The sequence below is a fragment of the Lagopus muta genome, chromosome 6 (assembly GCF_023343835.1).
Source record: "Lagopus muta isolate bLagMut1 chromosome 6, bLagMut1 primary, whole genome shotgun sequence".
NCBI lineage: Eukaryota > Metazoa > Chordata > Aves > Galliformes > Phasianidae > Lagopus > Lagopus muta.
In genome coordinates this window covers 54239477-54258135 of record NC_064438.1, presented here as the reverse complement: position 1 = coordinate 54258135, position 18659 = coordinate 54239477, and the positions used below count along the sequence as shown (strand labels likewise).

General features: G+C 46.6%; 2 protein-coding genes across 3 annotated transcripts in view; one reads left to right on the top strand and one right to left on the bottom strand.

The window, feature by feature from the left end:
* Nucleotides 1–540: 540 nt before the first annotated feature.
* Nucleotides 541–11800, bottom strand: SIX4 (SIX homeobox 4). Of its 2 annotated transcripts, none has more exons than XM_048947496.1 (3): nt 10950–11800; nt 8885–9573; nt 541–6410 (listed from the first exon to the last, which is right to left on the bottom strand). In XM_048947496.1, the coding sequence occupies exons 1-3, from the start codon at nt 11792–11794 to the stop codon at nt 5614–5616; spliced, it is 2331 nt and encodes a 776-aa protein (XP_048803453.1). In that variant the 5' UTR covers nt 11795–11800; the 3' UTR covers nt 541–5613. The 2 variants fall into 2 exon arrangements, with proteins under 2 accessions (XP_048803453.1, XP_048803454.1); XM_048947497.1 differs by lacking the exon at nt 541–6410 and adding an exon at nt 8511–8713.
* Nucleotides 11801–12230: 430 nt separating this feature from the next.
* Nucleotides 12231–18659, top strand: part of MNAT1 (MNAT1 component of CDK activating kinase) — a 115142-nt gene continuing 108713 nt past the window's right edge. Inside the window, exon 1 of the mRNA XM_048947498.1 lies at nt 12231–12591. Within this exon, the coding sequence (XP_048803455.1) occupies nt 12503–12591 (89 nt within the window). The 5' untranslated portion in view covers nt 12231–12502. The remainder of the gene's footprint in view (nt 12592–18659) is intronic.

Genomic DNA, 18659 nt, shown 5'->3' with positions numbered 1-18659 from the left:
GGGGCAGAGAGGGAGGGATGTGCAGGGCTGGGGGGCCTCCAGGAATACTGTGAGCAGTGCTGTGTGGGGCGAGCAGGATGTGTGCTGCTGCTGGGATAGAATCTCCACACATTCAGCAAATAGGGATTTACCTACCCAAAACCAAAACAGTCCTAATGTCAAGGAAGCTGTGAGTAAATACCGTCCGGTCCCAAGCAGTAGGTAGAAATGTATTATGATGGTATTTAATTAGGGCGTAAATTTGGTCTGAGACAAGATTTAATACGTGGGTTTCATATGAAATAGAAGATTTATGGTTTTTAATTTAGTGTTTTTGAAGCAAAGTTACGGTCTGGAAAAAAAAACCATTTGAATCACAAGAAGAGCTCGTGCTTCTTAGGGAGGCTTCACATCAGTTCCATGGTGAGTGCAGGCATCCACTGCTGCCATCACCCTCACAGCGAGCCATTACAAGCACTGATCTACCTTGGATTGCTCTTTTAACACACAATTCAAAGATACTGTAGCTGAAGAGAAATACTTACACGAGATGTGTATAAATATAAAGTTTATTCAGTATAGTGTTTAGAAAAATAAGTTCACATCATCTCAGAATACAAATAAAACACTTAATTGTCCAGGCACAAACCCCTATTACAGTACAACAAACATACATACTTTAGATCTCTTTGGTTGGGTAATTAAGCACAGATATGTTTGATGATGCTCTCTGGGTCGGCATCATCTAACAGTGCAGTAAAGACTTCTGATTATTCCCTCTAATGCGTACATTCCGCTTCAACATCTCATTTGTTGTAAGGCACAATAAACCCATATCGCAGAAATAACTGGTTAGTTCTGGACAAGCAGTACATGCAGCAAAAGAACAAACATCCTCTGAATGTGAATCCTGAAAGTCAGAGGATTCACCCCCTCCTCCTTGAGTTCAGAAATGTAAGAAGCTAAGTTTAAATTATATGAAACATAAAAGTAAGATATAAAACATCCTTCAAGACAGTAACTGCTAGGAGATACAGGAAGACTTCAGGTCTCCTTGCTTGTAAAATGCCATTCATTTTGCTTTTGGAGTTACAAAATTATTGTTGCTTTTGTGATTTGAGATGCTGCCGGACCACAGACAACACAGGCTCCATGCTCCTGGGATCCTGCATGTTTGCTTCATGCAGAACCAGAGGGATGTGCCCTACTGGTTGTTTGTCTGTCCTCGTTAAGAAAAGTGCACAGGCACTGGAAATCTGCATACAGGAAAAGTTCCTGTGCACGCGGGGCCAAATTCTGCCTTGCTTAATTTAACTGCAAATCATTTCCGTGAATCCATCCATTGTTGTCATTGATCTCATAAGGATAACAACAATAGAGATGGTTCCAGCCTTATTTCTAGAGAAAACAGCTTTCTAAATGCATCTTCCTGAATCCACAGGCAGGGCGAAACGATAAATGGCAAGAGGTATTTGCTTGGATAGGTTGGTGCCGTTCATTGCAACTGTCTGAGCATCGGCCTTGTGAACTGCTTTGTAGTGTCACTGCAAACTGGGCCAAATCCATCCCTGATCCAGCTCCAGTGAAATGAATGGACCACATTCTCAGCTGGTGTGAAATGACACGAAAGTCAGTGAACTGTGCTCGTTTATCCCAGCCAAGGAGCTGGCTGACAGATGTCCACGACTGCTGTGGCTGAAATGTCCAATTAGGTGAGACCGCAGGGATAATGCTGCAAATAGTCCAGACAGAGCATTTGATTCAGGATATTTCTGGTTCTCTGCGAAAGTCTGGTGAAACAGAGGCAGCTTTAATTAAAGGTAGTGAAGAATACAGTTTTTTTTTGTTTGTTTCTTTTTTTAGCACTCATGCTTTATAGGAATTTGCTTAAACTTTAAGCGTATTTTTCAAAGCTGAGTCTGGGACCAGAAAAGCAGTAGAATTTGGCAACGTTTCCTGTAAGATTTCCAGTGGACTTACAAGTTACAAACATATGTGAAGTTGAAATGATCCTTTATTCTCATCCACAGCGGGAAGGGAAGAGAAGTAGTAGTTGTGCTGGATAGACTGATCTTCCATTGAAACAATAGAACGTGACAGTAAGGACCGTCTGTGAGATTCAGATGCTCACCGCCATGAGTATCTGTGGGAGATGAGCATCCGTACCCCCTGAACACCATGTAAAATCTTCAGTTGGGAAACAGTGGAGCAATGCCTTATTTACAGCAGCTGAAGATCTGGCCCCAGATGCTCGATGGGGCTTTGTGTCCTGTCTACGTAGAGCAGTCAGCCTTCTTGCTTGAGGGCCGCATAATAAAAACCGACCCTTAATTTACAGTAGGAGTAAAACTACTATTTAAATATCTATTTTAGAAACACTGTACCGTGCAATGAGTCTTTATATTGTGCATATGTACCTGCAAAAAAACACGAGGTTCTAACTACATCATCTGGAGGGAATGACACTTATTTTTCAGTGGGAGAAAGAAAGAGTAAAACATAATAACGAAATAAGTTACTTGATACCTGGAAGACGAATAGATTAATCTTACTTTGTCCCAAACCACTGCTTTTATATACATCCTCTGCTCCCACGAAAGAAGGGGAGGTCTCCTATTAGAAGTACCAGGCACCCCGAGATACGCACCACTGTAACAGCATACACAGTTTTCACATCAACTGTGCTGCAAAGCCATGGAATTCAGAGCCTCAGTAACACCACAAATGTAAGGGAGGAGAAAAAAAAAAAAAAGTAACATCATGACACCACAGTCTTTTCAGTTATGGAACCTGATGAGTTCAACATTTGACAGAGAGCTCTGAAATATTCTCTAGCTTGCCTTTAGAAACAAGTCCGAGCTCCACAAACCAAACGTTCAGCCCTGAACAACTCCCTCAGAGCTACACACAGCTCCCGCTCTGTGCACACGTTCTCCATTAATACAGCAATACAGGATCCTTTTTTTCCCCAAGTTGAGTAATTCATGCAGATTAGATGCAGATACTGTTATCATAATCATCATCTTTGTTTTGAGGGTGAAGGAGGGGTGGAAAACAAATTGTTCATGCTGGAGCCCAGCAAGGCACTCAGATAAACCACTGGAGCAGAGTTCTGCACCATCCCATTCCCTGCTCACATGGAGATCCCCTGAATGCCAAGACAAGTTGTGCCAGGGGAATATATATATATATAAATATATATAGCTCCATGCTCTGCTTGTAATAATCTCCACTTTAAAGCACTTGCCTTAAACACCCTTTTTGTTTGGGTGCATGTGGGGACAGCCAACTACTCAGGGGCTGCTTCTGTTTGCCAAGCACCAGTGACTCCTTGCAAAGTGCAAGCCTCGCACGCTTGCTCTTCCCTTCCCCTGCACTTTTCCCTGCAATGTTCAAGACTCCAGCTTGCAGTGTAAACTGCAGCATTTACCAGCAGAGCTCAGCTCTGAGGTTTCACACGCTGCCTTGCAAAACATGCTGCATCCAATATAGTGCAAAACAACAGCAAGGATGTCTGTGCCATATGGGAGAAACCTTCATTCCTTAAAGGCTTTCCACAGAACCAGGTAATAACCAAGACAGAAACAGACTGGGATGTGCTCTCTCTATTCACTTTCCTGTCCACTCTTTTTGCCCAAGTGATTTTGTGTTAGGCCTGGCATGGAGCCCTCAGAAGTTTAAGAAAAAATTTCCTATTGTCTTCCAAAGGCTTCGGCCCATGCCCCTGATGAGGATGAATACATGCTTTACCTACTGTATATATTCACATTAGAATAAGAAATAAAAATAAAACAGAAACACAAAATAAACAGCATGTCGTTTTTATACATCTGCATTATTATTATTATTTTAAAGCTTAAGGATGTGCTTTTCCACGCTACAGAAATTTCTCTGGAGGAAAGGTAAGGGCTTTTCCACCTGCCCACAGTCTGCCTGCTTGTGCTGTCCGTGAAGGAGAGCAGAGGGGTGAAGGGAGAGGACACCCATCCACATGCAGGCAGGGAGCAGGGCTGCTCCACAGACCTTCTGGGCAGCTGCAGTTCCCACCACCGGCCCCCGCCCTGCTTATTCTGGAAGGATTTATAAATCCATGCTTAAGTGCACTCCTGGATGGGGGCCTGCTTGCTGAACAGCAGCTGAAGCCCTCCCACAAGGGCTGCTGGGCCAACGGCTGTGGGGAAACATGGGGCTCCCTTCCCTGGCCTGCCCACCAACCTTCCACACTCATCAGACCGAGGCCAGAGCCAAGATCTTTCCTCCTGCACTGCTCTGCCCGTGGTCCCTATGCACAATCCTCCTGCCTCCAGCTCCCTGCACCACCATTCAATGTCACCCAGCCTGACCAAAAGACTCAACTCTTCCAAAAGACTCAACTCTTCTTACTCGTGCAAGTAGGGACTCTGGGGTCAGCAGGGCTACTTGCAAAAGTAAGGCATCAGGATTCGGCCCTGAGGACGGAGATTTGCAAGTCAGTGTTTTTATTCCTCCTGCCACTGTGCTTTAGTAACAAAGATAAGGCCACTAGGAAGAAAGGCACATGGAATTCCATAAAAAATACACAAAGAAAAAAGGTTCAACTAATTTGCAAATTACTAACAAAACAAACAAAAAACCCCTGAACACAAAGACAGAGGGGGTAGAGACAGGGACCTCTTGGGTTTGTGAGACTGGGAGCTCATTTTCTAGTTTCAGTGTGATTAACATTTTACTTTTACAGTCTATTGCTTGAAAAACTACAAAAAAGTAAAACCTTGTCGGAAATAACTACGTTTACTTCCTGCTCAAACAATAAAAATAAATTAAACAGCCAAAAAACGTTTTCCTTTTCAATGCATTGTGTCTAAAGTGAAAGGGAACATTAACCATAAATAAAATCCATTGTACTAATTAAAAAAAAAAAAAAGTCTCCTTGATAAGAGCTGAAACAATATTTACATTCATACTGGAGAGAAAGCTTCCGAGTTGCATAATTAGAGTTTCAGATGATGCTTTTTTGGTGCACTGACAAAATGCTATCTGTAGCACCTCGAAACCTGTCAATGTTTGATGTGAGATTTTTGGTATGAACACAAGCCTGCTGGAAAAAAAAAAAATAAAAAAAAAAAGCAAACACACCAGTAACAAAATTAGTTATGGTTCTGTTTTGTTTCTTAACCTCCAACAACAAAAAAGTAGCCTGTGAGGTATCGTCTAGAGTTCTTAAAAAATGTTTCAATGCCCATGGACTAGAAGTAAACAGCGAAAACAACTGCATCATTTCTACCTTTCCAGAGCAAGATTTTTGCTTTCTACCTACTGTTAGGAGTGTATACTTACTGTTGATAGTATGTTGCACTACAGAGAATCTAGTTAGGTTATCAGCGCAGTAGCAGTAGCCAAACCTGTACCCATTTGCTTGGTACTTCCCCTGGCGTTTCCTTTCTCCTTTAATCTGCTTAAAAGAGAATACTGCATGCAAACCAAGTGCGGCAACTGAGACCCGTTGCCAGAGATTCCTCTGTACATCAATTCAGACCATTTAAATGTTCTTCTGTTTTCTTTAAAAAAACAACAACAAAAAACCCACTCCACTTGGTGCTTCTTAGGGCCTCAAACAGGAGTCTTATCTACTGAAACAGAAAGCAAGAAAAAAAATTATAAGTCTTGCATATCTTCATCCATCTGAACTGTCTGCAGTTTGGCAAGTTCCTTTTTGTCCGTTTCCAGTTCTTCACAAACCGTGTCAACCATGTTACTCATAACATACTTGGACTTCGAATCCAGCATCATCAAACTGCCGGTTGATTTGCTTTCCGAATTAGGCAAGAAATTCTCTTTGACGTCTGGTACAGCTTGCAGAACCAACCTGTGCTCTCGGACAAAATCCTGGTGTACCTGTGCAGATGGATGGCTCACACGGTCCCCGGTCGTAAAAACGATCTCTCCAAGTGCGGGCTGTGCTGTAGAAATGGACAACAGATCTTGACTGGTAATGAGGGAGCAGTTCTGTAGAGTTGCATAGTTAGTGTTGCTGATAGATATCACGGTAGAGGTACTGGTTACGGGCGACGACATGGACTGGCTCTCAGAGATACCAGAGCTCAGTTCTGCAGCATTTAAAAGAGTCGGCGGCGTGAGGGAGAAATTATGTGAGGGCGTTACATTCACTAACGAGGAGGCCAGGGACTGCAGTCCTCCGCTAGATATATTTTCAGAAGACATGTTTACATTGAGTTGCGTGTTCTGACCGACTGGCATTAACTGAGAAAACACAAGGCTTCTTTCCAGTCCTTCCTGCTTGATGGATCCCACCGCCTGACCTGAATTGGGAACTGTATAAACGACGGCGCTCGGAGCGAGGGGGCTGAAGAAAACCTTTCCTTGTTGCACCGTTGAAGAGTCACTTGTGAAAGTTCCTCCATCTGATGTGCTAGAATTCACCGAAACGTTATCTAGGGAAAGGGAAACAAAAGAGAAGAAAATACAGATTACAGCTGTCAGAAAGCTCTGCGGTCGTTCTGCTGAGAAGCCTTGGCAGTCCTGCGTTAGAAGTACATGCACACAACATATCCCACATGACACAGAAGAGCACTGTTTACAACAGGTGAGAAAAAAATTAGGAAGAAATAAAAGCTTCTGTTAATAGAAACTGCATCTAGAAAGAGAAAATAAAAGTTGTGGTAAATTAGGTATCTTTCAGACTCACTCTCATTAAGGAGCAAACAGTTCCTAGCCATGTGATTAAAATGAACGTGCTTTGGCCCTCACTAGTTGCCACCACTCCATTTCTATCTAAGAATAGAAGCATGAGAAGCTATTAAAGATAGTTCAGAGACAGATCACAACTTGTGTGTGGGAAAGCATAGACACGTCACATAAAATACACCATTGCTAGGCAGAACCTACCCAAGTGAACCTGCAGGAGGAAAGTTCAAACAACAATAACTTCTACCAGGATAACTATGCAGTCAGTCAAGCACACAGACGTACTGCCTTTCACTGTGCTTCATCACATATTGCTAGAAGCCTAATCCTCCTACACTGACTGTGTGGTGTAAAGCCACCCCAACCACCCTCTCTGAAAGCCACTGGACTGCTTGGGTGATGTCCTAGATAAGCACAGCAAGAAAATCTGGCCAGACAAGATCTGAATTTGGTTCTACTGGACACACCGTGAAAGTGGTCATTGTAACCATCCCTAAAATAAGATATGCTGGCTATTGTGACAGGGTCCCACTTTAAACATCTTTCACAATAGGTTTTTAATAACTGTAATTTTAAGAGGTACAGCTGGAGACAGTGTGATTTTTCATAACAGCACTGAAGCATATGTCACCTGGGGGACAAGTTTAGGTCCTCATTCATTTCCACTCATCAATCGTGATGATTTTTTGGAAGATGATACTTGCACATATAAACCAGAATACTAAAGCTGAGGCAACTGGAAGTTACCTGGCAATAATGTGTCATTTACTGTAGCTTACTCAGTCTGCAATGCACTTCACTTGGAATAGTGGGAGCTATTCATCCTCTTCATGTTGAAAAAAAAAAAGAAAAAAAAAAAGGAGAGAAAACAAAGCAGCCAGTGTGGATCCTGACTCTTCTCTGCACCAGATGTAGTATGGATCAACCTCCCGATATTGTCAACCATGGGCAAAATGTTTAGAGAGTGGCTTATTATGCACTTTGGACTTTCCCATTGTCCCATATTTCAGGAGCACAAATTTCTTTCTCACTGCTGCCAGCTGTCAGCTTATGCCTTGGAGCACATGGATTACACAGCTTTGTAATTGCAGGTGGTATTCGCACCAACGTCTTGCCTTTTTTAATCTTTAACAAATTGTCAACAACTCCCAGTGACCAAAACTCACTGGAAAAAGTCATATCTTCAGTTCTTATGATTGTCTACCTGTTTAAAAAGCATTTGTACAGCCTCAATATTCCTTTCTGTGCTGTTTTAACAGCAAAAAAGTTAAGTTCCTATAGCTGAAATTAGCTAACAATATGATTACCAGTGCAGCACTCAGCACTCCTGGAACTACAGCAATTCATTCAAGTTTAATCATTTTCATAACCAAAGATACAGTGGTTAATAAGTAACAAAGTCGTTCAGTTCCGCTTTGTGTCTGAGCTGCCTCAAAATAATGAAGCAGAGCCACTGCTGCGCTTCTTCCTGGCTGGCCAGAAGTCTCAGAGTATGGCATTGTTAAGACAAACCCTGGCAAAGTCAGGGAGGAGCCTGCACACTTGGCACGTGAGCCTGTGATGACATATTTCCCTTGGACAGAGGGCAGTTTTACCCAAATCCCCCCTGCACTTTCTATCTACAAGCTATTACATATGCCTATTGTTTTCCTGCAGTTTATTCATTCTTAATTATGGGATAGGAAGTGCACGAGTGCAACTTGGTTTTGCTGTGTCTATGGCCATATAAAATTTATTTATGAAATTGTTTGGCTAAAAAACAAAAACCAACCAAACAACCACCACAAGAACAACAACGGCAACAGTTTCCAGCTGCTGCAGTTCTCATTTTTATAAACTTTCTCATTAAAAAAAAAAAAAAAAAAAAAAAAAAGATTTTAATGGCACACGGGGAGTATTTTGATTTACTGAAATGTGTGAAATTTACAAATTTCTGTGAAGACTGATATCATAGGCTTTGGGGAAAAAGCGTGGAATGAAGAAAGTGGAAAGCAGCAGGCTTCCTTCCCTGCTCTTGATAAAGCAGTTCAGCTCTCACATCACAGCCTACCTGTGAAAAGAATCCACACGAAAGGAAAAGGGACAAATGATGTGATGTGCTGTGCGTAGCTGGGGCCAGCACATGTAAGTGCACTAAAAGAAAAAGTATTATAGCTTTGTAACATGTGCCCAACCCCGATTTTTTCCTCACAGTTTTCCCTGCAACAAATAAAGCTTTTACCTTGAGAAGCTGCCACAGAAACAGGAGGCAGCTGCAGAGAAGAAAAACCAATGCTTCCGTTCAGCAACTGGCCATTTGTTCCTGAATTGGGGATCTGGACAATGCCATACTGGTTTATTTGGACAGGAGCAGTAAAAGTAACTACAGAGCCTCCATCTTGGGAAGCAACAGTTTGTGTGTTTTCCCTTTTCACTTCTGAGCTCGGTATCAATCCTGGGAAGGAGACCGGTATGTTGCTGGGGCTGAATGTGTCTGCTGCTGTGTTGGGGACTGAAGCCTGGAGGAGTTTGAAGTCCTTCACATCTTCCGAAGAAGATGACATGATGTCAGTGATGGACACCCCATTGCTCACAGCACTTGAAGTGGTTTTGGGTGAATTTAAAGTCACCGGCTGGGAAGCCCCAACGCTGAGTCCATTGAGAATGACACCATTGGGTCCTTGAAGAAAAGAGCTACCATTGAGAAAGACGGGAGAACTACTGGCAGGCACGAGGTTCCCATTCAACAAGACACCAGATGAGCTCAAAGCTATTTTAGTGTTTCCAAGCTGCTGCATGTAGACGGGCTCCATGTGGCTGGGAAGGCTGAGGCTGGTGACTCCGTCAGATGAGCTGGAGAGCGGATGCGGGGATAAATCCTCCTGCCCCTTACTGGACTCATCCTCCGTGCTGGGGTTGCCATCTGATTCACTTTTGGGAAAGACGGAGAGATGACACTGTTACCAGAGAGCTCTGGACCAAAGCTCTGGACCTGCCTCTCTGCCACGATATGGCTTGTGGGAGTAACTTCTATTTCCTACATTTTGCCTTTAAAGCGAGTCAAACCAGAGGTTTCTCAGTAAAGAACACATCACAGCAGGGCGAAACTGCTTTACAAACTCCTCGCTGACCCCAACCAAGTAGAGCCCACCGGGCCGGGCCCAGTCCTCCGTCCACCCGACAGAAGGGTGCCCGCACGTGCGAAAGCAGCAACAGCAGCCATTTGGTTTAGAGCTCCGCGGCAGCTGCGGGCCGGGAGGCTGCGGGAGAGGCCCCGAGGGGACACCCGGGGCAGCGCGGCCTCCAGGTGCCACCTCCGCCTTTTGTGCGAGGAAGAACCGGCGGCGGGGCGGCCCCGGGAGCGCAGCGCTGCGTTTTGCTCGCTGACTCCACCGCCCCACATCGCATTTTTCGGTCTTTCCCTCCCCCCCTTCCCCCCCCCCGCCCTTTGATGTGTCCCGAGGAAAGGGGGGCCGCGCTGCACAATCGCGCCCTTGGTTGAGAAATGCCTTGGGGCCCTCTGCTTTTTATTTTTTTGTTGTTTGTTTCGTTCTTTTTTTTTTTTTTTCCCCCCCTCTTTCTTTCTTTTTTCCCCCTTTTTTTTTTTTTCTTTCCTTCCCCCCCCCCCCTTTTTTTTCACTCCCTCTCCCTCCTTCCCGCGGAGGGAGGAAGGCAGGAAGGCGGGCGGGAGGGGCGGCAGCAGGGAGGTCACCTCCACCTGCCCGAGCCCCCGCCGCGGCCCCACGCCCCGGGGGGAGGAGGCGGAGCGGGGCCGCGCAGCGCCGGGCGGAGCGGGGCGGGAGGGGTGTGTTGGGGGGGGGGGGGGGGGAAGGACGGGGCCGGGCGGGAGGGCCGCGCTCCGCCGCCACTCGGGCCTCGGTGCTTCGCCCCGTTGAAACCCGAGCGGGGGCCGCTCCCGAATCAGGTTTCAAAACAAGAGTGAGCGGCGGGACCCCGCGCGTCAATGATTAACTCTGTCAGGAGGGATGGTTAAGTTTAAAAGAAAAAACAGAAACACAACAAAAAAAAAAAAACAACCAACAAAACAGAGAGGAAACAAACAAACATCGCTGCCCCCCCCCGCCCCGCACGCACCATATACATACACACACACGCACCTCCCCCGCCTCACGCACGCACAGAGACGGCCGGAAAAGTTGCGCCCGGGGGGGTGCGCTGGGAGCGAGGGAGTGGGGAGGGGGAAGGAGGGAGGCCGAAGGTAAGCGCCATGTTTGCAAGGGAAGAAAGGGCCGGGAGAGGGAGAGACGGCGGCGGGAGAGGGGGCGGGGAGCGGAGCGAGCGCTCACCTTTTGGACTGCGTCTCGGACGGGTTGCGGTCCCGCTGGCGGCGGTTCTTGAACCAGTTGCTGACCTGCGTGAGGGACAGCCCGGTGATCTTGGCCAGGTTGCGCTTCTCGGCCGGCGAGGGGTAGCGGTTCTGCTTGTAGAGCTCCTTGAGGGCGTTGCGGGACTTCTCCTTAAAGCAGTACACCGTCTCCTCGCCGTCCCAGATGGTGCGGGGCAGGGGGTATTTCCTCCGCAGCCGGTACTTGTCCACCGCCCCCAGGGGTTTGCCCCGGGCTCGCTCCGCCTCGGTGTAGCGAGCTTTGTACCACAGCTCCTGCAGCAGCGGGTGGTTGGACGAGTCGAAGTTGTGGCTCTCCAGGATGCTGTAGAGCTCGGCGTAGATGCCCTGGTGGAAAGCCACCAGCGCCCGGGCTTTCATCAGGCTCTCGTTGCCACGTAGCAGATCGCTCGGGGGCAAAGACCACAGGAACCGGGCCAGGCGGTCCAGGTTGCCCCCCTGCTGCAGCGCCTCGCACACACACGCGACGTGGTCCGGGGAGAAAGCCAGGGGGGGCTGCGAGGAGGACGACGAAGAGGACGAGGAGGAGGAGGAGGAGGGAGAGGCGGCGGCGGCGTGGTGGTTCCGGGCCAAAAGTTCCGTGTGGAGCAGGACGGGCTCGGCGCTGCCCTCCTCCCCGGCGGCGGCTCCGTGCTCCATGGGGAACGGGGCGGCGGCGGGGGGGGGCGGCGGCGCGGGGCTCAGCGCGGCCGCTCCGTCCGGGGGCACCTTGCCGGCGTCGGAGAGGATTTCCATCACATTTTCTTGCTTGATCGTGATCTCGTCCGCGGGGGAGGCAGAAGACATGACTTGGTTTGTTTTCTTTTTTTTTTTTTTTTTTTCTCTCCCCTCTCTCGGTGTCCCCTTCTCCTCCTCTCCCCCCTCTTCTATCTCTCCGGAAAGTCCACTCCTCCTCCTCCTGCTCTCGGCCGGCTCTAGCCGATCAGGTTTCCTCCCGGCCACGCAATAACCATTAACGAGAGCTGCTATAGCAAAGTAGTGTAAACGGGCTCCTCTCCGCGGCTCCCCCCAACGTGACTCCCGGCCCCGCCGCAATACTATATGGCACCGCAGCCTGCTGGCCCGGCCGCGCCCTCCCATTGGCTGCACCGCCAGGAGAGGGCGGGGACTCGCGCGTCGCCATGGCAACTGTCAATCAAACGGCCCCGCTCTCCTCAGCCCCCCCCCACTCCCTCCTCCCTTCACCTGGAGCCGCGCGGCCCCCTCAGCCCGTTCTCCTCAGTTTGCCGTCCCGCGGGGCCGGAGGTGGAAAAAATAAAGCTTTTCTCCCCGTGCTGGGACTCCCTTGAGGCTGGCTGTGAGGCGCGGTGCCGCTCGGAGCGGTTCGTACCGGCCCGGCCCGGCCGTGCGCTGTGCTGAGAGCCGCGGTGCGGAACGCGCGGGGCGGCGGGCGGTGCCGGGGGGCCGCTTTGGAGGCGCACCGGGCGGCGGAAGGCGGAAGGGAGCGGCGAGCAGTCAGGGGAGGAGGAGGAGGAGGAGGCGGCGGCAGCAGCCATGGACGAGCAGGGCTGCCCGCGCTGTAAGACCACTAAGTACCGCAACCCCTCCTTGAAGCTGATGGTCAATGTCTGCGGGCACACGCTGTGAGTGAGCCCGGGGTTACGTGGGGGCTGCCGGGGTGCGCTGGGAGCGCTGGGGCCCGGGGAGCGACCTGGTGTTGTGCTGGGCTGTCGGGCTGCGGCCAGGCGAGGATTCTAGGTATGGAGAGGAGGGAGGAGCGGGAAACGCGTTTCTGGGCGATTTAAAGGCTTCTCGTTTTTGTTTAGTGCTCTGCTTGGGTGACTGAGGGAAAAAAACACCTTTATGTATATATTACCCTGTGTGTTCTGAATGAGTAATGCTTTATCTGAAGGTTCGGTGCTGCTTTTAATGTTGGGCTATCCTCTGCTGAGCGTGTGCTGGCGGTGCTTCTCCAAGTACATCCCTTTTGCAGCAGGGAGGTCCTTACCGATGTTGTTCCTGTCTCCCAAAGCTGAACACGTGGGTAATTCCCGCTGCTGGCAGTACTGATGTAAGCACTGTGTGGTCTGAACACGTGCACTTATGCATCTGGAGGTCTTCCTTAGGTTCTGGGCAAGTTGTAAAGGTGCTGCTCTAAATTCTTTCTAGATATTCATGATAGAAACCCCCATACTGCAGTAGCAATCCGTTTTTGTTTTGGTTTTTTTTCCATCTTTTTAATGTATCTCTCCATTTGTTCCATTACGTAAATGTTAGGATAATGTGTATGTTTCAGACTGCCTAAAAAATCCTGCGTGCTCATGTAGTAAGTTATCAGGATGAAGAAACTGGATTGCAGCAAGGGGTTTATGTTATATTACTTAAGGGTGAAAAGAAAAAAGGGGGATTGTTTTAATCCCTTTCCCTGATCACGTCTTCTATGTCCATGCACGCACTTTTGCTGCCACCAGGGAAGCATGTGGGAGGGCAGCAGATGCTCTCCTAGTGGTGCTACTGTAGGAGGAAGAGGTAGCAGGAGTGTCCCTTTGGTAACAGCAACGCTGGCTGTGTGGAACTGCAGCATCAGCACAAAATTAGTTCAAAAGGTAGCAGCTGGTTTAGGCGTGGCTGTGCAGCTTGAAAATGATGATTCTATCTATCTTCTTTTCCAGTGGAGATCAAAGCACTTCTTGACCTTCTGCTTTCAAGCTCCTCTAGAGCCACTTCCAGCAGAGGACAGCGTATTTCAGTTTGGTCTCCTTTGATTCTCAATGTTTTCTTTTATAGCTGAGTTTTTCTTGAGAATATCAGTTGTATTTTGTGCTATCCTGGATACAACTTGTTTGAGGCTAATATTCCTGCCTGGCTTTCCTTGTTTCTTCCTAGCTGCTCAGAAACTGCCTCTGCTTTCCTCAGCTCTTGTTCTTTGCACTTCTGCATTTGGAATTGTTTTCTCCATGGCCAAATTGGTGATCTAAGCTCTTGCAGCTTTGGGCTTGGGCAGCCCAGGTATCTGCAGGTAGAAAGAACTGTGCAGTGCCACCCAGCCTGACCCTGCCTGGATCCAGAGAGATTGGTCCTTCCTTTGCCTTCCCAGTACAGAGGTACTGCAATGGGGATCCACTGCCTTAAAGCATATGAGCATGAGGGTGAAGTTGAAGTCGCTGCGTAGGTAGGATTTCTGTATTTCTTTACCTCTGTTGTAAGAAGTTTTCATCTTGATGTGATTCCAGTGGGTCGCTTTTCTTCTGTAGTGTCCTTCTAGTAACACCTTTAAAGTGGTGTTTTTAGTATTACAAGTGCTTATTTCTGTATGCTATTACTAAAACCCCCGTGCTTGAAGCTGTTTCTTGGTAATGGCTTGCTATGTGTGTTTTCTCTCTAAAATAAAGGTACTGGCTTCTTCCTGTAGGGTTCTAGGAATCTCTCAGTACTTCATTATGTACTCTTTTTCCAGTTTGTATGAATGTTAATTGATGTGTCAGAAGTCTCACAAAATCAAAATTATATTGCCTCAAGTTGCCGTTTCCCTGTCTGCTTTGCTCCTCTGTCACTGAAGGAAATTCTGTTCCCTTGTTATGGTTTGTTCTTACACTGGCTTTAACTGTGTTATCTGAAATATGCAGCAGATAGATTGCTTGGCAGCTCATGTATTCCAGCATCATCCCAGGACTGATGGCAACCTGTGCTACCATGTGTATTTGGTTTCCTGCTTTGTAGGAGTCAGTGTTTGTCTCCTTCTTCAGGCTGCTGGAACCTGATGTGTGGAGCAGAAATGGTCTTTGATAACTGCCTGTGTTGCTTTTTGTAGAGTACACGTTGTTATGTTGACCAGATTTGGAAACCTTGAAGTACTCTTTGAACGCAGTGATGCCTGAATACTATTCATAGGTGAAGATTAGTAAGTTCCCTGCAGAGTTGTATTGCCTTAATTGTCTTTGTTTGATGTTTGCTCAGGAGTTCTGAGGCAATTGCTCTGATGTGTTTCCCAGTTTTGGCTTGTGTTCTTGTCGTTCTGTGCTGACAGGGGTTTCATTAGCCAGCTCCTCTGACCTCGTGAAGGCTGATGCAGCAAACCCTCTGAATGCTTTAGCATTACCTGTTAGAGATGGTGTTAACACACTCCTACTTAACTGCTCTTTCCTTCACTGCGTGTGTTCTGAAGGGATATTTTGTTACCTACAGGTTGTTTCTTTCCTAATGCTTTTACTTTTCCTGGTTTAATAATTGTACTGTTCACCTTCAGTCACCTTCAGTTATTTGAAGTTTTACAAAAGGGAATACATGCAAAATCTGTTGAATTTCAAATCATTAAACAGCTTTTGCCTGCTGTAGGGGCTTGCTTTGCAGGGGAGCTGGACTTGGTGGTCTCTGGAGGTCCCTTCTAGCTCCTACAGTTCTGTGATTATACTTGGCTATGGTTCGTCAGAGAACTTCAGATCTTCTGGCTTTCAGATAGCTTGTTCCTTTATTGTTAGTTCACTTTCTTTATTTTGTGGCTGTTCTGTCCTCCTGAAGAATAGCAAGTGGTGCTTTTTCCTGCTTTCTGTTGTCTCAGGAGTTGGAAGTTTCTGCTTTCACTTTCCTAGCTAGTTCCTCCCCTTTGCTTAGAATGAAACTAGAAGAGACTTCCTTCCATAGCTTTTTTTTCCCCCTATTTCTTGTGTAAACAAGGTTAATCTCAAAGTATTTGAGAGCTTGTTGGGCAATGTGTGTCCTTTTTGCTCCTCTTTTTTTTTTTTTTCTTTTTTCTTGGCAGATGCCTGCAGTGAAGGTCCTCATTGCTATGAAGTTTGTGCTTCGGCTGTTCTGTTGTTCATCTTTTTCCCCTTCCTGATTTTGCTAATATAAATCTCTGGAGTAGATTGTATGTGGTCTAGTACCTATTTAGCCTCCCATCTCTCTTTTACTGTGACCTAGGCCCTGAGACATAGCACCTATGTATGCAGGTAGCATCGAGCACAGCAACACAGGCAGATAGGCAGAGGAGGGAGGAGCAGCTTTCTCGTAGCACCATATGTTTGCCATGCTGAGTTCTTCTGTGGCCAGGGAGCTTTGGAATGTGCTTGCATCCACTGGTGGCAGGGGTCAGAGCACTGATAAGCACCTTGGTGCTGCAGTGGAGATAAGGGGTAGCCAGATGAGTGCAAGAGGATAAGATTGGACACTCAGTCTCTGCTGTAAACATCCTTCAGGTTGAGTTGCCGCTGTAGTTCACTCTGATGGAACCATGCCAAACCCTACAACTATGGGAATATATGGGGGGGTATTTTTTTAGTATTTTCCTTAGTTATTGTTGCTTGACCAAAACAACAAGAAGTGTAACACCATATGTTTTTGGCATTACTGTAATCTTAAATAAGCCTTTTCCACTATAAATCTTCCCTGTCACAGGGAGGGCAGATGATAAATTAGCAGTTAAAAGTTGTTCTAAGGTGGGACTTAGTATGGAAATGCTCGGTTCAAGAATAATGAATGTCTTTTTAAGTTTATTTTCTTAAGTATCACAGAGGTTCAAGGCATCACATGCTTGGCTTTAAAGATGCTTTTGCTCAGGGGAAAGCGTGTCTAATTACGGAGCAGTGCTTGATTAAAGTTCTGCCATGCATTATTTTCTAAGGTGAAGTGGTAGCTTTGCCTTCTTTTTAAAAGCTCACTCTGAAGAATTGTCATGGGTGCACAAAGGCTTTTGAATGCAGTTTTTGATTTTTCAGATTCCTAATGTCTTCTCTGAATACACGGATGCAGGGTGTGTGTGTGTGCCAGTGCAGTTGCAATCCACCTGGCTTCGAGACTCTGAATTATCTTTTATTCAATCTGCTTGAATTTCATGGCCTATGCTGAGTTTTAGAGGGCAGGTTAAGCACATCCCGGTGATTTACTTACGTAAAGAAGAAAGGAAATGTGTCCACCAAGAACTACATTAAAAGAATGTTGAGGTTGTTACCGCAAACAGGGCAGGGTAAAGACATTTACTGTTGGCTGTAAACTTGGACCATATGGCCTCCGACAATCAGACAAAAGTCTTATGTAAAAAAGCAATTAATGGGGGCTGCTGGTTCTGCTTTGTTGTCCTGCTGCCTGCTCATGGGGGGGGAGAAACTGGTGTGTAAAGCTCCTTTGGAGTCAGCGGGGCTGCTCCAGCTACCTGTGACCTATCCTAACTGGAGGGAGGAAGCGTGGATGTCTGCAGACTAACAAAAGCACAGAAACTCCCTTTCCCCCCCGGCGTTGTGCTGTCTCTGCAAAGTGTCCTTCCCGTGCTTGACAGCTCTGGGAGATGGGTGTGGGCACTGGAGCAGCCTCTGCAGAAAGCTTTCCGCTCCTGCTTTCATCCCTGTCCTGTGTTTGCCTTTGTTCCTACACGGCTGCAATGTTAGATGGTCGTTAATGATTTTGCTTGATAATAAACTTTTCTGCTGTCTTCTTCCTGTCCACAAGAGCCTTGTGGAAAGGTGTCTAGTCTCTTTATTAAAATTGATTTTTTTTCCTCCTTTTCCCAGAGGGAGGCATGTTTATTTCTCAATTAATTTGTTAATAAGGCTCCAAAATGAAGATGGTGTAACAATGCTTAGGATCTCTGGGCCCAGCTTTGTATCGCTCAGGGGAGACATCAATTCAGTGGGTTGTGTTGTGGGGATTCTAATCTGCCCTGCACCCTGTTATGGCTGTTCCAGGGATTCATTAGGGGGTAAGTGCATCCTCTGAGAACTCTAATTGCAGCTCTAACGGCTGCTAAAATGAAGAAACAGAGGTTTCATTATTTGCTTGTTTATTTTAATGCTAGGAGCACTTGGAGTTTTGCGGCTGTCAGATTCACCAGGAGTTGAAAGTATGAGCATCCCCAGTGAATACAGCAGAGTGGGATCTCATGGCAGCACGTGGGGCTGGAGTCATTGGAAAAAAGTTTGGAATCTCTGTGTTTAATCTCCTTCCAAGTGAAAGGATCGCTTGGCCTCCTGCTGCATTCTTCTCTGCAGTGTGGTTCAAGAAAATCACTGTCTTCTAGGGTGGAGGGGGAAGCCCCAGAGATTGTGGAAAATAACATAAAACTGTGCTTAAGCCAAGTTAAGTCTGAAGAAGCCTAATTAGGGGTAGGTAGTGAGGATCTGTCAGACCTGTAATTTTAACCTAAGCATGTGGGAATTAAGTGCTTAAATACATATTTGAGTTTTATTCAGCAAGATTTTTCTTCCTAAACGAAGCATCTTAAATACAAGGTGCACAAGCTGTTGTATTCAGGGCTGTCACTTGTTCCCTAGAAGTTTGCTGTGTGGTATATTTGCTTTTTTAAGGCCTCTGGGTTTTTCTACTGAAAAACTAGATAAGATGCTTCATTTTAACTACTTCTTATGGATGAACTGGGGAAAACATAATGTAACTTTTCACCTGGATGTGCCACAGGAAGTTAGGTTGGCTGACGTTTGTTTGAAATAGCAGCACAATCAAAGCCTATTTGCATCCTCAAAGGAAGAAGCAAAAAAGGTGATTTATTTTTTAGCTGAATATATTCCCGCAGAAAGAGTTTTTTTTTCTCCTGAATTATTATTATTATTATTATTATTATTATTATTATTATTATTATTATTATTATTGTTTTCCTAAGGCCTGGGTTGAAAAGGAGCACAATGCTCATCCAGTTCCAACCCCCTGCTGTGTGCAGGTCGCCAACCAGCAGACCAGGCTGCCCAGAGCCACATCCAGCCTGGCC